This window comes from Loxodonta africana, chromosome 2, assembly GCF_030014295.1.
Source record: "Loxodonta africana isolate mLoxAfr1 chromosome 2, mLoxAfr1.hap2, whole genome shotgun sequence".
Classification (NCBI taxonomy): domain Eukaryota; kingdom Metazoa; phylum Chordata; class Mammalia; order Proboscidea; family Elephantidae; genus Loxodonta; species Loxodonta africana.
This window is the reverse complement of record NC_087343.1, coordinates 203,417,070-203,439,576: the sequence shown is the minus strand read 5'-3', so window position 1 is coordinate 203,439,576 and position 22,507 is coordinate 203,417,070. Positions and strand designations below refer to the sequence as shown.

Below are 22,507 nucleotides of genomic sequence, written 5' to 3'. Positions count from 1 at the left end.
CCCAACAGAGTGTCTACCTCTAAAGCATGGTGAAGTTAGGGAAAACCTTGGAGAAGACAAGTTACACCTTTGTAAGTGACCTGAGGCCAGCCTGGCCTGAAGAGGAGAATTCCGCTATGTCAAGGTAATAGGAAAACACTTGGTAGTGCTCGGTCACAAGTACGGTGTGGTGTCCAAGGTCTTAACTGTTTGATAATTCAAGCAGCCATTAGAGTAAACAGTAGTAGCAAGCATGTCCATGTGAGAGGGACTACTCGATTCATCAATGATCAAAAGATGCTCTGTGAAATTTTTGATCAAAAAGAGGGAAGTGTCTCAGGAAAAGACAACTTTCAGTGTAGTCAGGGAGACAGAGGCATAGTATGTTTACCATGCTGTCTAATTTTAATCTGGATTTCTGGACTAATAGCTATGCTTTTTGAGAAAAATGTTATCCCTCAGTGGTTAAAACCAGGATGTGAAACCATATGCCCCGAGGGGTCTTAAACAAGTGATTGCCTGCACCCCTCAAAATATACTTATTCAGGAAGAGTGCTGTCTGGGTGCTGTTGCCAACAGCATGTTTTTGCAAGATAGACAAAGAAAATACATTTAAGCATCTTGTGACCATGATGTAAGCATCCTGTGAAACCATCTGTAATCACTAACTATACTATTAATAATCAGTAACAATCAGATGTGATTACTAGAATATTCATTGATTTTCCTGTAATTGCCCTCCCTATGCTTTGGTTCCTCTTTTTACCCCATAAAAATTCTTATAAAATGAAACTGGCCCAGGACTACCTGGTTCCGTTTTCAATGGACTATGTAGTTCCCCAGTTGTAATTGTTTTAAACACTCTGTTTTAACTTGAAACAACATTCAACTTTTTCTCTACAATGAAACAAATGAACAAACAAATAAAAAAAACTTGACTCGTGGTGATCCCATGTTTGTGAGAGTAGAACTCTCCTCCATAGGGGTTTCAATGGCTGATATTTTAGAAGATACCTTCCTTCTGAGGTTCCTCTGAGTGGACTCAGACCTCCAGCCTTTTGGTTAGCAGCCGAGCACGTTAACCAACCCTTTACATTTTCCGGGGATTCCCTGGGAAACTAAGCAAGCTAACTGAAACAAAGCCAAACCACTGCCTTTTAGTCAATTCTAACTCATAGCAACACTATAAGACAGAATAGAACTGCCCCATAGGTTTTCCAAGACCGTAAATTTTTGCGGAAGCAGACTGCCACATCTTTCCCATACAGTGTAAGTTTGAACCACCTGCCTTTGGGTTAGCAGATGAGCGCTTTAAACACTGCATCATCCAATCAAACTAGGAGGCACTATTCCTACCTTATCTAAAATAGTATCTCCCTCATACTTCTGGGGCTTAACTTCTATCTCCTCAACTTGCTTTATTTTTCTTTATAGCACTTATCACCTTTTGTCACATTGTATACTATTTGTTTCTTGAGTTCTTCACCCACTGAAATGTGAGTTCCAGGAGAACAAGAACTTTTTATTCAGTGCTATATCTGGTGCCCAAGGCTTCAACGTATATACGTGGCTTGAATAATGACAACTTGAATGGAATGTGCCCTTAGCTCCAGGATCTCACAAAATTCCCACCTCAAACGGGAATAATTTTTTTTTTCTTTCTTTCCCTGACCCAGGTGTTTTGAAATACGCTTTTTCAGTGACCACAATGTTGCTGGGTAGAAACCCCAGGTTCTGCTTTGCATGACTCCTTACAACCAATAAACAAGAGGCCGAGGTGGGAGATTAGAAAGTTGCCTTTATTTTGTTGCACAAGAAACAGCCTCCAAGACTGTTTGCAGGCAGCTTGGGGGAGGCGGGCTTTTACAGATAGCAGGCAAGGAAATACAAATTTATCATAAATATTCAGGATTGACCTTTGTTCAGGCATCTAGAGCTTGGGGATGACCATGCATTTTCTCTAGACGAGGGTTCAATTCCCTGTGATGGAGGAAGACGTCGATTTTCCTTCATTAGTATGGTAAGTCTCCACCCAGAGGAATGATACTTAAATATACTTATACATGTATATAAGATGGCATTGAAAGCCTGCTTTGGCCATTCTGTGGTTATATTAAGGACTATTTCAGGGAACGTGCGACCTATTCTGCTTGGTATAGGAGGATAAGCCAGAGCAGATGTCTCCTAGAAGTGCTGAGCTCTGAGACTGCCTGTCTCAACAAAACCTTTGTGGGGAAGTGCCATTGTGAAGCAAATACCTCCCTACTTGGCCCCCCTTTTGCATGTTGAACATCATTTGGTCCCAGAAATTTTTATTTAGACAAAGCCTTCCAGGGGAAACACTCAGCCCTTTTCTGTGAAACATACACTGTATATATATCCAATGGGCTTTTGGGTTCAGTGGGACAAAGACCTTACAGAGCAGTGGTTCACCCCAAGGGGCAGGAGGTAAGGGAATATGGGACAACTTTGCTCTCCAAGGGACTTGTCTGCAGACATTTTCATCACAGCTGAGGGAGGGGGTGGAGGTATGTGGTGTGCTACTGGCTCCTAGTGGGTAGAGCCCTGGGTTGCTGGTAAATACCCTACAATTAGGGTTGCCAGATCTAGCAAATAAAAATACAAGTAGCCAGATAAAATATGACTCCTAATTAAATGTGAATCATCTAGATTAAAGACGTTGTTTATCTGAAGTTTAAACAAAACTGGGTGCCCTGTATTTTAACTGGCAACTCCTACCTACAATGCACAGGACAGTCTCCAACAACAAAGAATTATCTAGTCAAAATATCTGTAGTGCCACGGTTGAGAAACCCTGTTATATACAGCAGTGGTTTTCAAACCCTAGCTGGCATCATCACCTCCAGCGCTTGTAAACTACAGGCTGATTGTCCTCCAAGATTTACATTTCTATCAAGTTTCCAGGTGATGGTGACAAGCACATAAGAAATACCGCAGTGGGTATAGAAGAAAATAAGGCCTCCTGTCCTCGTGAGCAGGAGCAAGCCAATTGTATAGTCGAATACGGCGGAGAGGGGGACGGTGAGAAGAAACAGCAGAAGGCAGCGTACCCATTAGGGTAGGAGACATTTCTGTCCTCCTCGTCCCCCGCCCGCCCTAGGACATTTCCGGGTTCTCTAGGCGCCGCGGACGCCCTGACGTCTCGATGGTCCCTAGCCGCCCCTCCCAGGCCTCCGCTAGACTGGGGCCGCCAGAGTCGTGCCGGGGGCGTGACCAGGCACCGGGGGCGTGTCCAGGGAGCAGCAACGCTCTGGTGTCGGACGCTGGGCGGCCGCGACGTCCGCCACCCGCGCTGGCAAGGCGTTGAGGGTTTGGCGCTGCCTTTGGCATCTGGCGTGGCCCGGCGCGGCTCCGGCCCCGCAGGTAGGCGTAGTTCTGCTCGCGCCGCGGGCGGGGCCCAGGTTTGGATGCAGAAGCGGCAGGCCCTGATGTTGCGTTTTCCCAACGGCGCCCGAGGCGCTCGGCCATGATGCTGCTCGCAGGCGGTCTGCCCCAGACCTCTTCTGCTCTCCGGTCGTGGCAGAGGACCGTCACTCCTGACGGGGAAGGTCGGGCCTGGGCCGGCCAGGCGATCGTGACCCGGACTATGGGGACGCAGCATTTTGATAGCCGCACGGGTACGCTCCTGCTGCGGGGCGGAATGGGCGAGGGGTCGCGCTCTGCAGAGGTGGTGCTCGGTGGGACCTTTTCTGTTGCATCTGCCTTATTTTGGGAATCTCTGAGGTTGTAAGGGGTCTTTGTTTCCCTTTTCACTCGATATTTTTGCAACTGGCTCAGCTTTGAGAAATTTTTTAAATGTTTTATCTTTTAATTTTGAAATAATTTCAGAATTAAAAGAAGTTGCAAAACTAGTACAGTGAATTCCCATCTATCCTTTACTCAGATTTCCCAAATGGTAACATCTGACCACAGTACAATAACAAAATCAAGACATTACCAGTAATAAAATAGTCTTTATCTGCAGACTTTACTCATTTCTCTACTTGCCCCACCCATTTCATTTTTTGTGGAGCAAGATGCAGTTCATGATTTAATTGTATTTAGTTGTCCTATCTTAAGTAAGCACCTGACCCTTCAGAGTGTACCTCAGTCTCAAAGCCTGCCCAGGGAGCTCCCATCACAAAGACGCCCTGTCTTCACTGGAGTCCTGTGAGCCCATTGGTTAAGAGCTCAGCTGCTAACCAAAAGGTCGGCAGTTTGAATCCACCTTGGAAACCCTATGGGGCATTTCTACCCTGTCCTATAGGGTCTCTATGAGTCAGAATCGACTTGAGGGCAATGGATGTTGGTGGTTTATATTCCCTGGGGGCCAGGGCCAGTTTTGAACATCCAGCTGGGTTAGGATGAGAGGCTTTGGCACGGTTGACCACACTACTGCATGACTGGGTCTGCCCCTTGGCCACCAGCTTTCTGGAGATTCTCCTCCTACCTCCCAGGCAATCCCTTTCTATCCTTTTTGAAGGCCATCTTTTCTTCTCAGTCTGGGCCTCCTCCCTGGGTGATCTCTTGTGGGTTTGGTCACCACAGATCCTATGAAAATCCACCAGTTTATGACTCCAGCTGGGGCCATTTCTCTGTCCCAGACCCACAGAGCTTGTTGCCTGCATGATGCCTCTTGTGGGTCTGTCTCAGTAAATCTAAAACCCAGCCTGTGCTCACCTGCCTCCCTGCCTTCCTTCTAGTGCTCCCTGCCTCCATGAGTGGCACCCCAGCTATGCGGACCTGAACTTGAGGAGGGCTCTCTGACTCACCCTGCCCCATCCCCAAGTCAATCCATGGTTTTACTGCAGTTAATTTAGTGTCCTCATTTAGCCACTGCAGCCGGAAAAAAACCTATTAAAATACAAATCTGATTATATCCACTCTGCCTATAGACTTTGTGGATTTTCCATTGCTCTTAGGTTAAAGAGGCCTTAATGTGGCCTTCAAGGCCCTGCATGGCTGGTCTAGACTCATCTTCAACTCTCTCTGTCTTATGTTTCCTACTCTGGCTTGATTGGCTTTACTTCCCCTTTGGGTGCTGTTCCTGTTGTGTGGGATGCTGTTCCCTGCTTACCCAGCAGATTCCTTCTGCAAATACCTGCCCAGTCATCCCTTCCTCAGGAAAGCGCTGTCTCACCACCATGACCAGGTCCAGGTCCTGTATTACAGGTTCTAATCTCTTTGACCTTCTCTGTTAGGTAGCCCTGTTGTAGTTGTGATTTTATACACTATGCCTGGCGTTTAGTAGAACTTGAGATGTTTGCTGAATGAAGAAGTTGTGAGGTATATAATATGCCTGACCAACAGCCTCTGTCTAGACATTCTTTGCATTGTAAGTTTGCTTTGCCACATAGGGACCCTGGTTACCCAAGTCCCATTCCTCTGTGGGTCCTGCTAGGTATGGCAAGAAGGATGGAGGGACCATGTGTAACAGAGTGGAGGGCATAGGAAGCCTGGCCCAAGAACCACTGAAAGGGAACAGTGAGTTTCTTCCGTTCTTCCTGCCTAGTTACCCCCTTCCATCCTTGTTAAGTCCACTGTATTAGACTGTTTACTGACAGCCATTTCTTCTGCAGGGTGTCAGAGAATTCTAAGGAGTATGCCTTTGGTTAAGATCAATCATATATCAAGAGTTCCTGGTTCTTTTCTAAATAGCTGTCTCAAAGCAAAAAAAGTGGAAATGATTATGAAGGCCTGCTGCAGGATGAGGTGGGTGGGGTGCCCTGGAGTGTGGCAATATGCTCTGCCACATGAGTAGTTCAGTTCAGCAAGCATGGACTGAGTCCCTACTGTGTGCCAGGATCCACGCTAGCTTCTGGGGGTACAAAGATGGGTAAGTCCTGCACCAGCCCTGCCATTGAGGGAGCATGCAGTGGGGTCAGCTTGCAAAGGGGTCATTTCTGCCTGACCAGTAAAACTGTGGTAGAGGAAGTGTTGATGGGTGGAGAAGGATATTTCGGGGAACAAGATGGCCTGAAACAAGGACAAAATGGTGGGAGAGGAGCTGGGGATCAGGCTGTGACTGGCCTTGACCTTATTCTGGAGTCTGGTTGGATTGTGACACTGGGAGATTCTCAGAAGGCTGTGATGACGGGTTGGTGTTCAAACGACCAATTAGGGGCTGTCATTGGCTGTTGGTGAGTGGACAAGGGCCAGACTAGAGCACAGCCCAGGAAAAAGTGATGAGCTGCTGAAGGGCAGAGTGACTGTAGAATAGTTTCAGGAGTCATGCTTTCCGAGCCAAACCTGGGCCTGATGCAGGTAAGAAGTCAGTATGTTTGAATTCTATTAAAGTAATTAGTGAAACAGTATTGTGTAGCAAAATGTGTGGATATCTAGAGTGAATGGCATTAATGAGCATTATAAAGAGCCTCAGATCAGTTAAGCTCAGGTTTTTGCTGCCAAAAAACTGTGTTTCACACTTTGAAAAAACTTTCAGTATTCAGAGCGTATTTGGCCTTTGGATTTGAGGGTAAGGGGTTGTGGATCTGAAACGATAGCATGCACTGGTAGGGTCAGGCCCTGTTGTGAGTACTTTCACACAGTAACTCTTGTTAACCTCACAATAACTCTATGAGGGTAGTTGCCATGAAACAAGGTCTCAGAGAAGGAAAGTGACTTACCCAGAGTCACACGGTTTATGACTCTGGCTCCATAGCCTACATCCTTACTGAGCCGTAGACTTGTGAACAGGGGATATTGAAAGACCGCGGTCTTTCTCCCACACCTCAGTCACCTGGTATCTGCCTGCATCCAGCCTGTGTGAGTGCCTGAGGAAGGTCAGAAAGAAGGGGAGGTGGAAGCCCCAGAAATGTCTTCTCAAATAACCTGTATTAACCAAGGGCCTGTGGGACTGGAAGGTTGTAGTCTGGTCAGGTGAAAAGCTTTTGTCAAGTGAAGCGTGATACCAAGTAGCCCAGAGGAGGAGGTGGGTGATCAGAGGTGCTGAATGGATAAGCTGGGATGTGAGCTGGCCGGGCTTTGAGAAAATTCAGTTAAATGATTCCATAAGGCTTCTGAGATTTTTCATGAGGGACTCATTACTGTGTTCTGATTTTCTTCCTCTAGCCGTACAAGATGTCTGTGCTCTGGAAACCCAGAAAGGAAAGCTGCCTGCCACTCGCTTGTCACTGCAGAGCAGCAGTCTTCCCTGCTGCCATGGGGCCCTGATTGGGCCAACTCAATAGTGTTTACTCCCATGTTCCTTTGCAAGTGCCCATTTGCCTGTGCGTGTGAAGTATGTATGCAAAAATATATGAAATGCATAGAAACAATTTAAAGGATAATGGAACAACTTTGAATATCCCACCTAGTTTAAGAAATAGAACCTTATCAAAACCTTGGTGGCCCTCTGTGTGTCTGTCCCAATTGCATCTTTTCTCCTCAGTGGTAACCACTGTCTGTAAGTTTGTCTTAGTCATTTCCCTGTGTTTTGTAGTTTTACCATGTAATATATCTCCAGACAATATATCATTTAGTTTTGCTTAACTTTTTGGTCCTTGTAAAATGAAATCATATGGAAAGTATTCTGTGACTTCTTTGTTTGCTCAGTGTATTTTTGAGGTACACCCGTGGACGTTCTCATCCATTCTCTCCAGTGTTTTCCATCCCATCCGTTCTATTGATGACTGTTTGGGCTGTCTCTTGTTTTTTACTACTGTAAATAAATGGTGCTACAGGGGGCATTCTTCATGTTTCCTAGTATACATATGCAGTAGTCCCTTAGGGTAGTGGTTCTCAGTGGGGTAGAGGGAGTTGCCCCCAAAGGTCATCTGTCAATATGTAGACATTCTTGGTTGCCACAGTTGGGGAAGGGTTGCTACTGGCATCTAGCGGGTTGCTCAACACCCAGGGATGCTGCTCAACATCCTACAGTGCACAGGACAGCTTTCCTCCATCCTCCCACCTCCCCACTTAGCAAACAACTCGCTGGTCCCAAATGTCAGTAGTCCTCAAGATGAGAAATTCTGGTCTAGACTGTATTTTGGTGTGAGGTGTGAGATGGAGGCACTTTGTCTTTTCCATTCTGGCTAGCCAATCGACCCGGCAACATTTCCTGAGATGATCTATGCATTTTCCTCTGATTGGCATTGCTACCTCTGACCTAACCAAGCTCCCAAAGGTAGGTCATTTCCAGGCCCTCAGAGACAAATGGAAGTTAGTGTTGTTGTTAAATAAATAAAAAGTAAAATAAGGAGATCTTAAGTTGGAGATTTTTGTCTTCCTTAAATGGTAAGAAGTCCCTCTTCCCTTGCTTATTAAGATATAAATTTTTCAGATTGACTTTCATTGTCTTACAGATTCTTAGACTTTGTGAGTAAAGACAACTTAGTCTTCCCAGTTCATCATGGCTTCAACCTCAAGGTAAGACTCCTATTCTATGAAATACTTTCTGGAAGTATTTATTCCTCTATGTTTTTAAAAAGCTAAGTTGATGATATTTTTAGTCCTGAATCTTGGTGGCCTCACTGAGCAGTGGTTGTCCAGGAAGCACAGAGGGAAGAGAGAGGAGGGAAAAAAGGAGAAGGGAGAAAAGTCGAGGCAGACAGGGAGGTGTGTTTGGTGCAGGAGTGGCCATGTAGCACCAGCATCTACACTTGACCTAAAAAATGTAATTTACTTTTCTTCGTCTTTCAAGACCACATATGGTTGCTTTTGGTGCTTCCTTGATCCCTACAGGCTTTTTCCATGCGCAATGTATGAATAGCCGTGTGCAGAAGGTGTTTGTAAGGTCTGTAGGCTGGTGAGACTGGCAGAGACCCTGGCTCGAGAGACATATTGGTACTGGATGAGACTGGGTCCTGGGAGGACGGGAAGATGACTAGGGCTTGTCATCCAAGTACGCTGTTTCAGTCTGAGGTCCAGCCTCCCTTGCAGGCTGATTTCTGTTACTGCCTCATGCAGAGCTTTATGAATAACGTTCCCAGAGATCAGCCCTCCAGCACTGCAGCACCCAGCATGTGATGCTTGAGTGAATCTGTACTGTCACCTCAATTCCAAAGTCTGTGGGCAGGGTCTGCGGTGATGCAGTATGTCATAAAGCCTGTGTCTTTCCTCTGGGCAGGAGGGTCTTTTCTTCTAGAGGTTGGGGCCCAGGAGTGGGCACAAAGCAGCAGCCAGGGTGTTCACAGTAGAGTGATCTGTTTACAAACTGGACCTGACCACCTCACTGCCCTGCTTATCTCCTCCCACGGGCCCTAGACCCTGACATGTCTGCTTGGATCTCCTCCCCTCACTGTCATGTCTGTGTTCACTGCGTCTGCAGTCTCTCTGGCCTCCTGGCTCCTACTCAGATGTCAAGACCCTCAGCCCCAGGGATCTGTGCCTCTAGCTGTCTGCCTCCTCTTGGTGAGGCTTTCCCTGACCATCCTGTCTGAAATAGCACCCCCAGCTGCACTCCGTTCCCTATCCAGGATGGCATTCATCGCTACCTGACATTGTCCTGTATCTTTACTTGTGTACTGATCTGTTGTCTGTCTCCTGCAATTAGAACTAAGTACTGTGTAGGCTGGGAATGGAGTTGGCCCATTCATGGTAGGTGCTTGTGAAATACAAATCTCTCTCGCCATACATTTGGTTCTTATGTTCAGAGGTCGAGAGTTTGAATAACAGGGGTTTCCATGTTTTTCAAATCTATTTGGCTTCTGAATTGCAGTTAGCGGGTAGTGAGATACCAGATATTGCGGGAGCCATCTAAAAATCTGTCTGAATCTCTTCAGCCCCTGAATTTGAATAGTGAGAGTTTAGGTAGAATTTGAGAACTTGGGAAGGGAGGGAAACATAGTTGTCAAAGGAATAAGAGAAAGGAAAGAGATAGGTAAGACAGAAGCATGAAAGCAAAGCTCTTGGGCCACTGAGTAAAGGGACAGCAGTAGAGTGGTTACTCCAGTGCCCAGGGCTTCCTATTGGCCGTTACTCTTATCTGTGGTGAGGTAGTGGCAACTGGATTTATCACTAGAGGAGATCATCTTTTTTTGTTCATTGCTGTTGTGTCAGTTCTGGCTCACGGTGACTGCATGTGTACAGAGTAGAACTGCTATATAGGGTTTTCAAGGATGTGGACTTTCGGAAGCAGATCGCCAGACCTGTCTTCTGGGGTGCCTCTGGGTGGGTTCGAACCACCAATTTTTTGGCTAGTAATTGAGCACTTAACCATTTGCCCCACCCAGGGACTCCTGTTGTCTTTTTAGAACACTTTATTTAAGAAGAAAACCAGTTAACCAGCAAATATTGCAATTGAGTTGACTCTGCCTCATGGTGATGTCATATGTGTGAGAATGGAACTGTGCTCCATAGGGTTTTCAGTGGCTAATTTTTCAGAAGTAGATTGCCAGATCTTTCTTCTAGGGCCCCTCTGGGTGAACTTGAACCACCGACCTTTTGGTTAGCAGCTAAGCACGTTAACCACTTGCACCACCCAGGGACTCCTTAAAAAGAAATGGAAGTATATAATGCCTGTTTACAGTGACTCCATCATTAAAATATTCCCACAGTTACAAGAGTAATCTGTGTTTATCTGGAAAATTGCTTCATCTGGTATCTGTGCCCACTGGTGCCAGATCTGGGATGTTGCTCAAGCTGTCTTCCAATGCGTGCACACTCCTCACTGGCTGGTGCTTTCGTGCTGCTTTTTTCTGAGGAATTGGTTTCCCTGCCTGGTGCAGAGACGGCTGCCTTTGCCTCTCTGATTCTGTTTCCTCTTGTTGCAGATGTGCTGTTGTCAGGAGAGGTGTCCGCTCAAAGGTAAAGTCTGCTAAGCTGCTCGAGGTTCTGAATGCTCTGGAGGAAGAAGAGTCCAGCAATGACAGGGAAGAGATTTTCATCTCGCCGCCCGAGAATGCTGCAGGGGACTTCACTGATGAGGACTCAGGTGATGAAGACAGCCGGCGTGGTACTCACCTGCCGGGGAGCATGCTGCACGCCACTGTCGTGTCTGAGGACTCTGGTACTGGGGAGGATAATGATGACCTGGATCTGCAGCCAGCAAAGAAGAGGCAGAAAACCATAGTCGAACCTCAGCGGGTTTGGACCAAAAGAGATCTCCGACCCGACTTTGGCAGTTGGACAGCATCAGATCCTCATATTGAGTTTCTCAAAAGTCAGGAACTGAGTCCTGTAGGCCTCTTTGAATTATTTTTTGATGAAGCAACAATTAATTTCATTGTTAATGAAACCAATCGTTATGCTCGGCAAAAAAATGTTAACCTGGGTCTCACAGCCCAGGAATTGAAGTGTGTTTTGGGCATTTTGATTTTAAGTGGGTATATCTCCTATCCAAGGAGAAGGATGTTTTGGGAAACATCTCCTGATTCACATCACCACCTTGTGGCTGATGCAATCAGAAGGGACAGATTTGAACTGATTTTCTCATACTTGCATTTTGCAGATAACAATGAACTTAATGAAAGTGATAGGTTTGCCAAGGTCAGGCCTCTCATTATCCGGATGAACTGCAATTTCCAGAAGCATGCACCTTTGGAAGAGTTTTACAGCTTTGGCGAGTCCATGTGTGAATACTTTGGGCACCGGGGATCCAAGCAACTGCACACAGGAAAGCCTATCCGACTTGGTTACAAGATCTGGTGTGGGACGACCAGCAGAGGCTATTTAGTGTGGTTTGAGCCTTCACAGGGCACACTGTTCACCAAGCCAGACAAAGGTTTGGATTTAGGAGGTAGTATGGTGATAAAATTTGTGGACGCACTTCAGGAGCGAGGCTGTCTGCCATACCATATATTTTTTGACAAGGTTTTCACAAGTGTCAAACTGATGTCCATTTTGAGGAAAAAGGGAGTGAAGGCCACAGGAACTGTCTGTGAGTACAGGACCGAGAGATGTCCCCTCAAAGATCCCAGAGAGCTGAAAAAGATGAAGAGGGGTTCGTTTGATTACAAGGTTGATGAGAGTGAGGAGATCATTGTGTGCCGCTGGCATGACAGCAACGTGGTCAACATCTGCTCTAATGCAGTGGGCATAGAGCCTGTGAGGCTCACGAATCGTTATTCGGGGGCTGCCAAGATGCGGACCCAGGTTCACCAGCCATCTCTGGTGAGGCTGTACCAGGAGAAGGTGGGGGGTGTTGGGCGCATGGACCAGAACATTGCCAAGTACAAGGTGAAGATCCGGGGCATGAAGTGGTACTCAAGCTTCATTGGCTACATCATTGATGCTGCCCTCAACAATGCATGGCAGCTGCACAGGATCTGCTGCGAAGATGCCCAGGTGGACCTCCTTGCCTTCCGGAGATATGTTGCCTGTGTGTATCTAGAGAGCAACGCTGACGCATCATCCCAAGGAAGGCGGAGCAGGCGGCTGGAAACTGAGAGCCGCTTTGATATGATCGGCCATTGGATTATCCACCAGGACAAGAGGACCCGGTGTGCCCTCTGCCACTCTCAGACCAACACCCGGTGCGAGAAGTGCCAGAAGGGTGTCCATGCCAAGTGCTTTCGGGAGTACCACATCAGGTGATGCCAGGAGAGGGGTGCTAGGGCAGAGGAGCCACACTCCAGGGCTGGCTGGAAGGGACACTGAAGGGTTTCCTGATACATGCTCAGTGGGTTATTTTGGTTTTTAGTGAAGTGTTTACAACTAATTATGTATAATAGTTGGAGCACTTCTGTTTTACTTTAGGGTTGGGAAAAAAAAAAACTTGAATCTCTGATGCATTAGTTTTATATTCTCTCTCCATTACTATTGTAATTATCTTTTTTATTCTTTCTATTATGCCTCCATGTAATATAAATGAATATTATTTATATTAGGAATCTCAGATGTGTGGAAGTCTATTTTATGCTGATATTTATTTCAATTTATGGCCCCCTTTTTATTCAAATAAAAATCTTGTTTTGTGGTATAGCTGAGTCCTAGTAAGGAAAATCAGACATAACCCAAAACTTTAGAAAAACTAGCATGAATAGCAAAAAGGTTCTTACCATTGCATGCCATCATCCAAGATACAGGCAATAGTATATAAATATTGTGTCAATACAATAATGGGTTTCTTGATCATATTTATTTCATATTAGTTCAAGGCTGCCATATTGCCCAGAGATAATCTGCTTTGTATTTATCCATAGGGCTAGAGTTGGCAGAGTTCATATTTTCTTAAAAAAATATTTTTCCAATATAGGTACATCCATGTGGAATCCAGAGCCCAGGTGGCGCAGTGGTTAAGAGCTTGGCTGTTAACCAAAAGGTCAGCAGTTTGAATCCACCAGCTGCTCCTTGGAAACTCTATGGGGCAGTTGTTCTTTGTCCTGTAGGGTTGCTATGAGTCAGAATCAGCAAATGGTTTTGTTTTTGGTTTTGGATATGGAATCCATTTTTAGGAATAGCATCAGGTAGGAATCTATTTTTCTTCCTGAAAGGATGGATGGCATCATTTATTAAAAGTTTTATATATTTTCCCACTGATTTAACTTCCACCTTTAAAAATTCCTGAACATAGGGGGAAAGTATTGAAACAGTGGAAAATATTTTTATGTTGGAAAACCTAGTGGAATATATTCCAGAAGAATAAAAGTAATACGTGTAAAAAATCATATCAGAAACCTAAGAGAGCATGTTGAATATTTATCTTTCCTCTGTCTGGGAAAGAACTTTCTACAGCAGCATCAATAAAAAAGGAACACATCAATAGATTTGACTGTAAAATTGTAAAATTTACATTCATCATCAAAAAAATTAATATGCAAAGAAATTAAGAAAATGTATTAAAAAAATCTCCTCAATGAGTAAAGATAAGCACAAACAGAAGAGAAAAATGTCTTAGTTTCCTACTGCTGCCATAACAAAAATACAAGTGGGTGGCTTTATTTACTAAATTTATATACTAAAAAAGCAGAAACTTGTTGTCTCACAGTTTTGGAGGCTACAAGACTGAATTCAGGATGTTGGCAAGGCTTTGTACTTTCTGTGTCAGCTCTAGGGGAAGGTCCTTCCTTGTCTCATTCAGCTTCTGAAACTTGGGCATTTCCTGGTGTTCCCTGGCTTATAGATGGACCCTCACATGATGTCTTTCCCTTTTGTATGTGTCTCTGTGTCTGTAAAATCGGCACCCAAACCCATTCCTGTCAAGTTGAATTCTGACTCATAATGACCCTATAGGACAGAGTAGAACTGTCCTATAGCATTTCCAGGGCTATAAATCTTTACAGAAACAGACTGCTGCATCTTTCTGCCTCGGAGTGGTTGGAGGGTTCCAACTTTCAGCCTTTCAGTTATCAGCCTATCACTTAAGCACTGCAACACCAGGGCTCCTATTCCCCCTTATAAAATATGACTTAGAAGGGATTAGGTTTAGGACCCACCTTATTACAATATGACCTCATTAATATAATGAAAGAAAAACTATTTCAGAACAGGTTCACATTCACAGGTACATGGGGTAAGAACTTCAACATATTTTTTCTGGGGACAGAATTCAATCCATTACAATATATAAAAAGACAAATGAGGGAAGATGAAAAACAAATGAACAGCGAAGATATGTAAGAGATTCCACTTTGGTGACAATAAAATGCGAAGAAAAGCAATTATTAGGTAATTTTTTTTCATCATATGCTTTGATTATAGATGTTACTGTGGATGGGAGAGGTGATAAAGTCATGCAGTACCAGCATCCAGAGCAGAGCAAAAGCCAGTGAGCTTTGCCAAGAAGTCCATATATATTGGATGAAGGCCACACCCTCAAGGAAACTCCCATTCAACTGATTGACTCCTCATAGCAGATCTCATGGAGGTGATGATATCATTACATAACTGCCAAACTACATCATAACTGCCAAACCAATGCGAAACATGGCCCAACCAAGTCAACGCCATCTTAACCATCACAGTCTACCCCTTGTCAGCTTGGCACCTGTGCACATCTCCTTAAACCACACATTATCTCTGAATAAAGACAATTACAGTCATACTTGCACCTAACATGATACAACTAACACCCTTACAACTGAAAATGCACTAGCCCTGTTTACATCTTGGGTTTTTTAAGTGAATAAAACAAAAATATTTGATGCATACATGCAAGGAAGAAACATAAGGGTTATAGTCCTCTCGTTTCTACAACTGGTTACCTGGTTCTAACTGGTTTTTAGAACTACCTTGCACCACCCATTCCGCGTTCTCTTTACTTTCAGCAAGCATCACAGCTGGTCATGGTTCGTTGCCTGGTGGGGTGACCAAAATCTACATTCCTGAAGGATCTGGGTCATTAGTGGTCATGTTGGAATTGGGTCGCTGTAGTTTTCCATCGACTTTAACACAGGGTATGGTAGTACTAAGAGATGTCCTAAGGGATCTCCTGTACTCCAGACATACTCTTCTTTATCTCTGTTATGTAATATCCATCTGATTTCCTCTTGGCAATCAGGATCAATCACATGGGCCAATATGGTAACTCCCTTTGCCTGTTAATCCAGAGGCATAAGGAGCCCTAAGTGACCGGGTGGCAATCTTAACTTCCAGTTCAATGGAATCAGTGTTGTGCCTTCAGTTGGGAGCATCCCTCCCTTTGGAACTAAGACCTCTAGACCATAGGGTCGCAGGGACGGGATGCAAAAATTTTACTAGTGGGTCACTAGGGATAATGGTGAGTGGTGCCACTCCCATTTCCACCTTTAATTCCTGGAGCCATGAATCCTGGCTATGGGAAAAATGGCACCATATACTGGATGCTGGTTTAGAGCATATACAGCCTCCTGGAAAACATTGCCCCAACCCTGCAAGGTATTTCCACCTAGCTGGTGCCATAATTATGTAGAAGGCCATTCCATCCTATCAAGCCAGCTGCTTCAGGGTAATGGGGAGCATGGTAAGATCAGTGAATTCCGTAAGCATGGGCCCATTGCCATACTTCATTTGCTGTGAAATGAGTCCCTTATTCTGAGGTGATGCTGTGTGGGATACCATAATGGTTGTCATGGATTAAATTGCATCCCCCCCCAAAATATCTGTCAACTTGGCTAGGCCATGATTCCTAGTATTGTGCAATTGTTCACCTCATTGTCTTCTGATGTGATTTTCCTATGTGTTGTAAATTCTATCTGTATGATGCTAATGAGATAGGATTAGCAGCAATTATGTTAATGAGGCAAGACTCAATATACAAGGTTGGATTCTGTCTTGAGTCAGTCTCTGTTGAGATATAAAAGAGAGAAATGAGCAGAGAGACATGGGGACCTCATACCACCAAGAAACAAGAGCCAGGAGAATAGAGTGTCCTTTGGCCCCAGGGTCCTTGTGCTGAGAAGGTCCTTGATGAGGGAAGATTGATGACAAGGACCTTCCCCCAGAGTCAACACAGAAAGAAAGCCTTCCACTAGAGCTGATGCCCTGAATTTGGACTTGAAGCCTACTAAACTGTGAAAGAATAAATTTCTCTTTGTTAAAGCCATCCACTTCTGATATTTCTGTTGTCTCAGCACTAGATAACTAAGACAATGGTAGATAAGGAATTCTGTAAGACCACAGATGGTAGTTTTGGCAGAAGCATTGGGTGTAGGGAAGGCAAATCCATATCCAGAGTGTCTATTCCAGTAAGAACAAAATGCTGCCCTTTCCATAATGGAAGCAGTCCAATGTAACAACCTGCCATCAGGTTGCTGGCTGGTCACCTTGAAGAATGGTGCCATATTGGGAATTCAGTGTTGATCTCTGCTGCTGGCAGATTGGGCACTCCACAGTGGCTGTAGCCAAGTCGGCCTTGGTGAGTGGAAATCCATGTTGCTGAGTCCGTGTAATAACCTCCATCCGTGCTATCATGGCCACTTTGTTTATGAGCCCATTGCGCAATGACAGGAGTGGCTAGGGAAAGAGAATGAGTGGTTTCCACAGAATGCATAATCCTATTCTCTTGATTGTGAAAATCCTCTTCTGCTGAGATCACCCTTTGGTGAGCGTTCACATGAGACACAAATATTTTCACTTCTTTGGCCCATTCAGAAAGGTCTATCCATGTACCTCTTCTTCATACCTCCTTGTCTCCAATTTTCCAATCATATTCCTTCCAAGTCCCTGAAAGTCCAGCCAAACCATTGGCCATAGCCCATGAATCAGTATATAATAGCACGTTTAGCCGTTTCATCTTCCAAGCAAAGTGAACACCTAGGTTCACTGCTTGAAGTTCTGCCCATTGCAAGGATTTCCCTTCACCTCTGTACTTCACAGAGGTCCCAGAAAGGGGCTGCATTGCTGCCACTGTCCACTTATGAGTGGTGCCTGCATATCATGCAGAACTGTCTGTAAACCCGGCACGAGTTTTCTCTTCCTCAGTCGACTGATCATAAGGAACGCCTCATGAAGCCATAGCCATAGGTGCAAACTGGAAGATTGAAGGTAATGTGACAGGAGTGGAGACCATGGGCATTTGGGCTACTTCCTCATGCAACTTGCTTGTGTCTTCAGGTCCTACTTGGGCCAGACCTCATATATACCACTTCCATTTAATGATGAAGTGCTGCTGTGCATGTCCTACTTTGCGGTTTTATGGGGGGAAGAACACCCAGTTCATGATGGGCAGCTCAGGCCACATGGTTATTTTGTGGCCCATGGTTAAGCCTTCAGTCTCTACTAAGGCTCAGTAACAAGCCAAAAGCTGTTTTTCTAAAAAGGAGAGTAGTTATCTGTAGAGGATGGCAGGGCTTTGCTCCAGAATCCTAAGGGTCCGTGCTGTGATTCACAAAGAGCGGCCTGTCAAGACTCCAAACAGCATCTCGATCTGCCACAGACTCTTCAACATCTGATCAGCTCGATCATATGGACCAAGTGGCGCTGCTGCTTGCACAATAGTCTGAACCTGTTGCAGAGCCTTCTCTTGTTCTGGGTCACGCTCAAAAACTAGAAGTTTTTCTAGTAACTTGATAAATAGTCCTGAGTAGCACACCCAAATGAGGGATATATTGCCTCCAAAATTCAAAGAGGCCCATTAGGCATTGTGCCTCCTTTTTAGTTGTGGGAGGGGCCAGATGCAATAACTTATCCTTCAAGTTAGAAGGAATATCTCGACATGCCCCACACCACTGGACCCCTAGAAATTTCACTGAGGTGGAAGGCGCCTGAATTTTTGTTGCATTAATTTCCCACCCTCCAGCACAAAAATGTACCAATAAGTCCAGAGTCATTGACACTTCTTCCTTAATATGTCCAATTAGCATAATGTAATCAATGTAATGAATCAGCGTGACGTGGAACGGAAAAGTCAAATTTCCTGCTAACTAAATTATGACATAGGACTGGAGAGCTGATAATATCTCTAAAGTAGGACAGTGAATGTGTATTGATGGCCTTGCTTGCTGAAGGCAACCTTCTGGTGGTTCTTCAAAACAGGTATGGAGAAAAAAGTATTAGGTGGATCAATAGCTGCATAACAGGTACCAGGAGATATATTAGTTTGCTCAAGCAATGAAACCACATCTGGAACAGCAGCTGAAATTGGAGTCACCACCTGGTTAAGTTTACAATAATACGTTTTCATTCTCCAAGATCCATTTGTTTTTTGCACAGGCCAAGTAGGTGAATTGAATGGCCATGTGCTGGGAATCACCACCCCTGCATCCTTTAAGTCGTCAGTGGTGGCAGTAATCTCTGAAGTCCCTCCGGGAAAGTGGTATTGCTTTTGGCTTACTATATTCCTAGGTAGGGGCAGTTCTAATGTCTTCCACATTTTTTTTTTTCCTTCCATACTAGTTCTTACTTCACTTGTCAGAGACTAATATGGGGGTTCTGCCAGTTACTGAGTTATTCCAATTATATATTCTGGAACTAGGGTAATCACTACAGGATGTATTTGGGGACTCACTGGACCCACTCTGAGACGAACTTGAGTTAAGACTGTCTTAATAACTTGACCTCCATACACCCCCACTCTGATTGGTGGGCCACAGTGGCATTTTGGGTCCCCTGGAATTAGTGTCATTTCAGAGCCTGTATCCAGTAATCCCCCTAAAGTCTGATTATTTTCTTTTCCCCAGTGAAAAGGCCGTGAATCCCTTTGGGGAAGGCTGGGAGAAAGACAAACAGTGTAAATTTTTGGCAGCGTAATGAAGTCCTTCCTCAAGGAGACCTGGCCTTCCCTTCATTCAGGGGTTGTGGGTCTGTAAACTTACTCAAGTGTGGGAATTAATTGAGTGGCTGTGACTCTATACTTTGGTTATTTGAGTTAGACTGGTGTTCACCTGACCTGGAGTTCATCTATTTGTACATATTAAGTAAATATTTAGTAGACTTCCCATCTATTTCACTCCTAGGGACACCATGACTAATTAGCCAATGCCATAAGTGCATGCAAATCAGACTATTCTGATTACTGCTTTGACTCCACTGTCCATTATGGTGATCACACCCACCTTGTCTTTGTCAATCGACTGCCACCATTTGGCTCCTACCACCACGGGGTCCAGTCATTGTAGTTAGGTGTCTTAATTCAGTTAGGGCAGTTTCCACTGTCAAATCTGACTCATAAAATAGCAATCACAGCAGTCTTCAAGGATGCTGGGGCTCCCGTCACAAATGTGTTACTCAGAGTTGTGGTAAAAGGTGTGTCCCCGAGCACTCTGTGTGTGGGTCTGTGGGTCTAACCTAATAAATTCACTCTAACACGTCAATTTCCCTAAGCTTTTTTTGTTTTTGGATACCTTCTTCTACAGGATACTAAGGCTGGTCTGGTACTTCAACTTGATTTAGTGTAGGCCACCAAGTAATCCATGCTTCAGTGAACCAGTTAAATAAACTATTTGATCCTTTCCTAACCTCTTGTGCTGAAACAGTGAATGAAGAATCTGTGCTTAGTGGGCCCCTACCAATAAACCCAGACTGATCTAACTTTGTTCCTTGTACCATTACCCCACACCCATAATAGCCATTCCCACACATGTTCCCCAGGTTTCTGTTTGTACGTATTAGAAAACTCAAGCACTTATTTTGGAGCATAGTGTCCCTCCTCGTGGGTTGCACTCAGAACTCACAGATCATACTCAGAGTTATGTGATTTATTAGGAAGTAACAGGCTACAACTCAAGATCAGGATCAAGTTGAAAGTAACAAGAACCACTTGCTATCAGGATCAGGAAGCACACATGCAAGGTCTGAAAGGCTCTCCCAAAGTGGAGGGCACATCCCTCCCTTCTTCATGCAGGACAGCTTCCAATCAAGAAAGCTCTCTCAGCTGCTCTGTGTCATCAGGCCTCTCCACTAACCGGCATAGCTCAGAGTCTCAGCTGCCCTCTGCTATCATGCCTCTGTGCCATCAGACCTCTCTACTGTTAGCCTCCTTGTTGTCAGCCTCTCTGCAGCTAATTCACAGCCGGTGTTGCAGCTTGCTCAGCTCTCTCAGCTGCTCACTACCGCTGGACCTCTCTGCCCTCAGGCCTCTCTGCAATTGGCCTCCCTGCTTTCAGCCTCTCCATCATTAACTGGATCAGCTCACAGCCAGTGTAGCAGCTTCAGAACTGCTCAGTTCCCACATGGCTCTTCTTCTCTGCCAGCCCACTTCTCAGCTAGTATCCCTCTCAGCTGCAGCGTTTTCAGTTAAACAGCCCTTCTCTTACCCAGAAGCTTTCTCAACTGCAGCATTTTTTTTTTTTTTAAACCAGGCCTGTGAAGGGCCTCCATGTCCCAAAAGACATGCTCCCCTCCCATCTCCTGCCAACTAGGAGGCCTCCAAAACCTGTTTTTCAACCATTTATATATTCCAGTCCTCATCAGTTACAAGGCAGGGCCTCCCTCACCAGACCAGAGGTCAACTAATCCTCAGTTACCCATGAGATGTCAGTCAACTTAGATCTTGTACAAAAGACCAGAGAGTTAACGTCTTCTGCTGACAGGGACCAACTCTCCCGTGGGGAAAATAACAAACCATCTGGGGTAGAAAGCACGCCGGGATGTCCCCCAAGTTGTTTCTCCAAAGAACTAGGGCAAAGGTACCCACTCCTCAGGGCTTAGGGGAAAAACCTATCAAGCTGTTTTTCCATAGAACCAAGGCAAAAAACCACATAAAGGAACTCATCAAATTATCTAATTTGTTGGCATACAATTGTTCATAATAGTCTTTTATAATCCTTTTTTATCTCTGTAGGGTCAGTAGTAATGTTCCCACTTTTACATTTGATTTTAGTTATTTGCATCTTCTCTTTTGTCATTCTAGGTAAAAATTGTCCATTATATTGATCTTTTCAAAGAATAAACTTCTGCTTTTGTTGACTCTCTCTAGTGTTTTTCTGTTTTCTATTTTTCCATTCTAACTATATAATTTTCTTTCATCTGCTAGCTTAGGTAATAGTTTGCTCTTCTTTTTCTAGTTCATCAAGACTTAGGCTATTGATTTGAGAACTTTCTTCGTTTTTAATGGCATGTTTACACCTATAAATTCATTGTCTTCACTGCATCCCATAAGTTTTTTTGTATGTAGTGCTTTCATTTTTATTCATCTCTAACTGTTTTCTAATTTCCTGTTTGATTTCATTGGTTGTTTAATTGTGCAGTGTTTAATTTCCACATATTTGTGAATTTTCCAGTTTTACTTCTATGGATGATTTCTACCTTAATCTTATAGGGATAGAATATGCTTTGGATGATTTCAACTTTTAAAATTTAGTACAATGTAATTTGTGGTCTACCCTGGACAATGCTCTATGTGCATTTGAGAAGAACATTAATTCTGCTGTTGTTGGGTGGAGTGTTCTATATATGTCTGTTTTATTTAGTTGTTTTATAGTGTTCTTCAGTCCTCTATTTCCTTGTTAACCTTCTGTCTAGATGTTCTATCTGTTATTAAAAGTGGTGTATTGAAGTCTTCATCCAATACTGTAGGACTGTTTCTCAATTCAATTCTGTATATCTTTGCTTTATATGTTTTAAGGCTCTGTTATTGGATATGAATGTTTTTATAACTGTTATATATTCTTGATGAACACACCCTTTTATCAATATATAGTGGTCTTACTTTTTAAAAAAATTTTTATTGTGCTTCAAGTGAAAGTTTACAAATCAAGTCAGCCTCTCACACAAAAACCCATATACACCTTGCTGCATACTCCCAATTACTCTCCCCCTAATGAGACAGCCTGCTTCCTCCCTCCACTCTCTCTTTTCGTGCCCATTTCACCAGCTTCTAACCCCCTCTACCCTCTCATCTCCCCTCTAGGCAGGAGATGCCAACATAGTCTCAAGTGTCCACCTGATCCAAGAAGCTCACTCCTCACCAGCATCCCTCTCCAACCCATTGTCCAGTCCAATCCATGTCTAAAGAGTTGGCTTTGGGAATGGTTCCTGTCCTGGGCCAGCAGGTCTGGGGGCCATGACACCTTATTTATTTCTCGTAACAGTTTTTGACTTAAAGTATATTTGCCTGATATTAATATAGCTACCCCAGCTCTCTATTGGTTACTATTTGCATGGGATACCTCTTTCACATTTAACTTACTTATGTTTTTAGATCAAAGTGAATATCTTGTAGACAGGATATAATGGGTCATTAAAAAAAATTCATTCTGTTAATCATTGCCTTTTGATTGGAGAGTTTAAT

The 22,507-nt window shown here is 44.3% G+C and overlaps 1 protein-coding gene across 14 annotated transcripts; it reads left to right on the top strand.

The window, feature by feature from the left end:
• On the top strand, positions 1-16,415 carry PGBD2 (piggyBac transposable element derived 2). Of its 14 annotated transcripts, XM_064279296.1 has the most exons (6): positions 3,378-3,617; positions 5,381-5,463; positions 5,559-5,691; positions 7,051-8,104; positions 8,283-8,346; positions 10,692-16,414. In XM_064279296.1, the coding sequence occupies exons 5-6, from the start codon at positions 8,330-8,332 to the stop codon at positions 12,451-12,453; spliced, it is 1,779 nt and encodes a 592-aa protein (XP_064135366.1). In that variant the 5' UTR covers positions 3,378-3,617; positions 5,381-5,463; positions 5,559-5,691; positions 7,051-8,104; positions 8,283-8,329; the 3' UTR covers positions 12,454-16,414. The 14 variants fall into 14 exon arrangements, with proteins under 14 accessions (XP_023408257.1, XP_064135371.1, XP_064135367.1 ...); XM_064279297.1 differs by lacking the exons at positions 3,378-3,617; positions 5,381-5,463 and adding an exon at positions 3,272-3,363; XM_064279295.1 differs by lacking the exon at positions 5,381-5,463.
• The last annotated feature ends 6,092 nt before the right edge of the window (positions 16,416-22,507 follow it).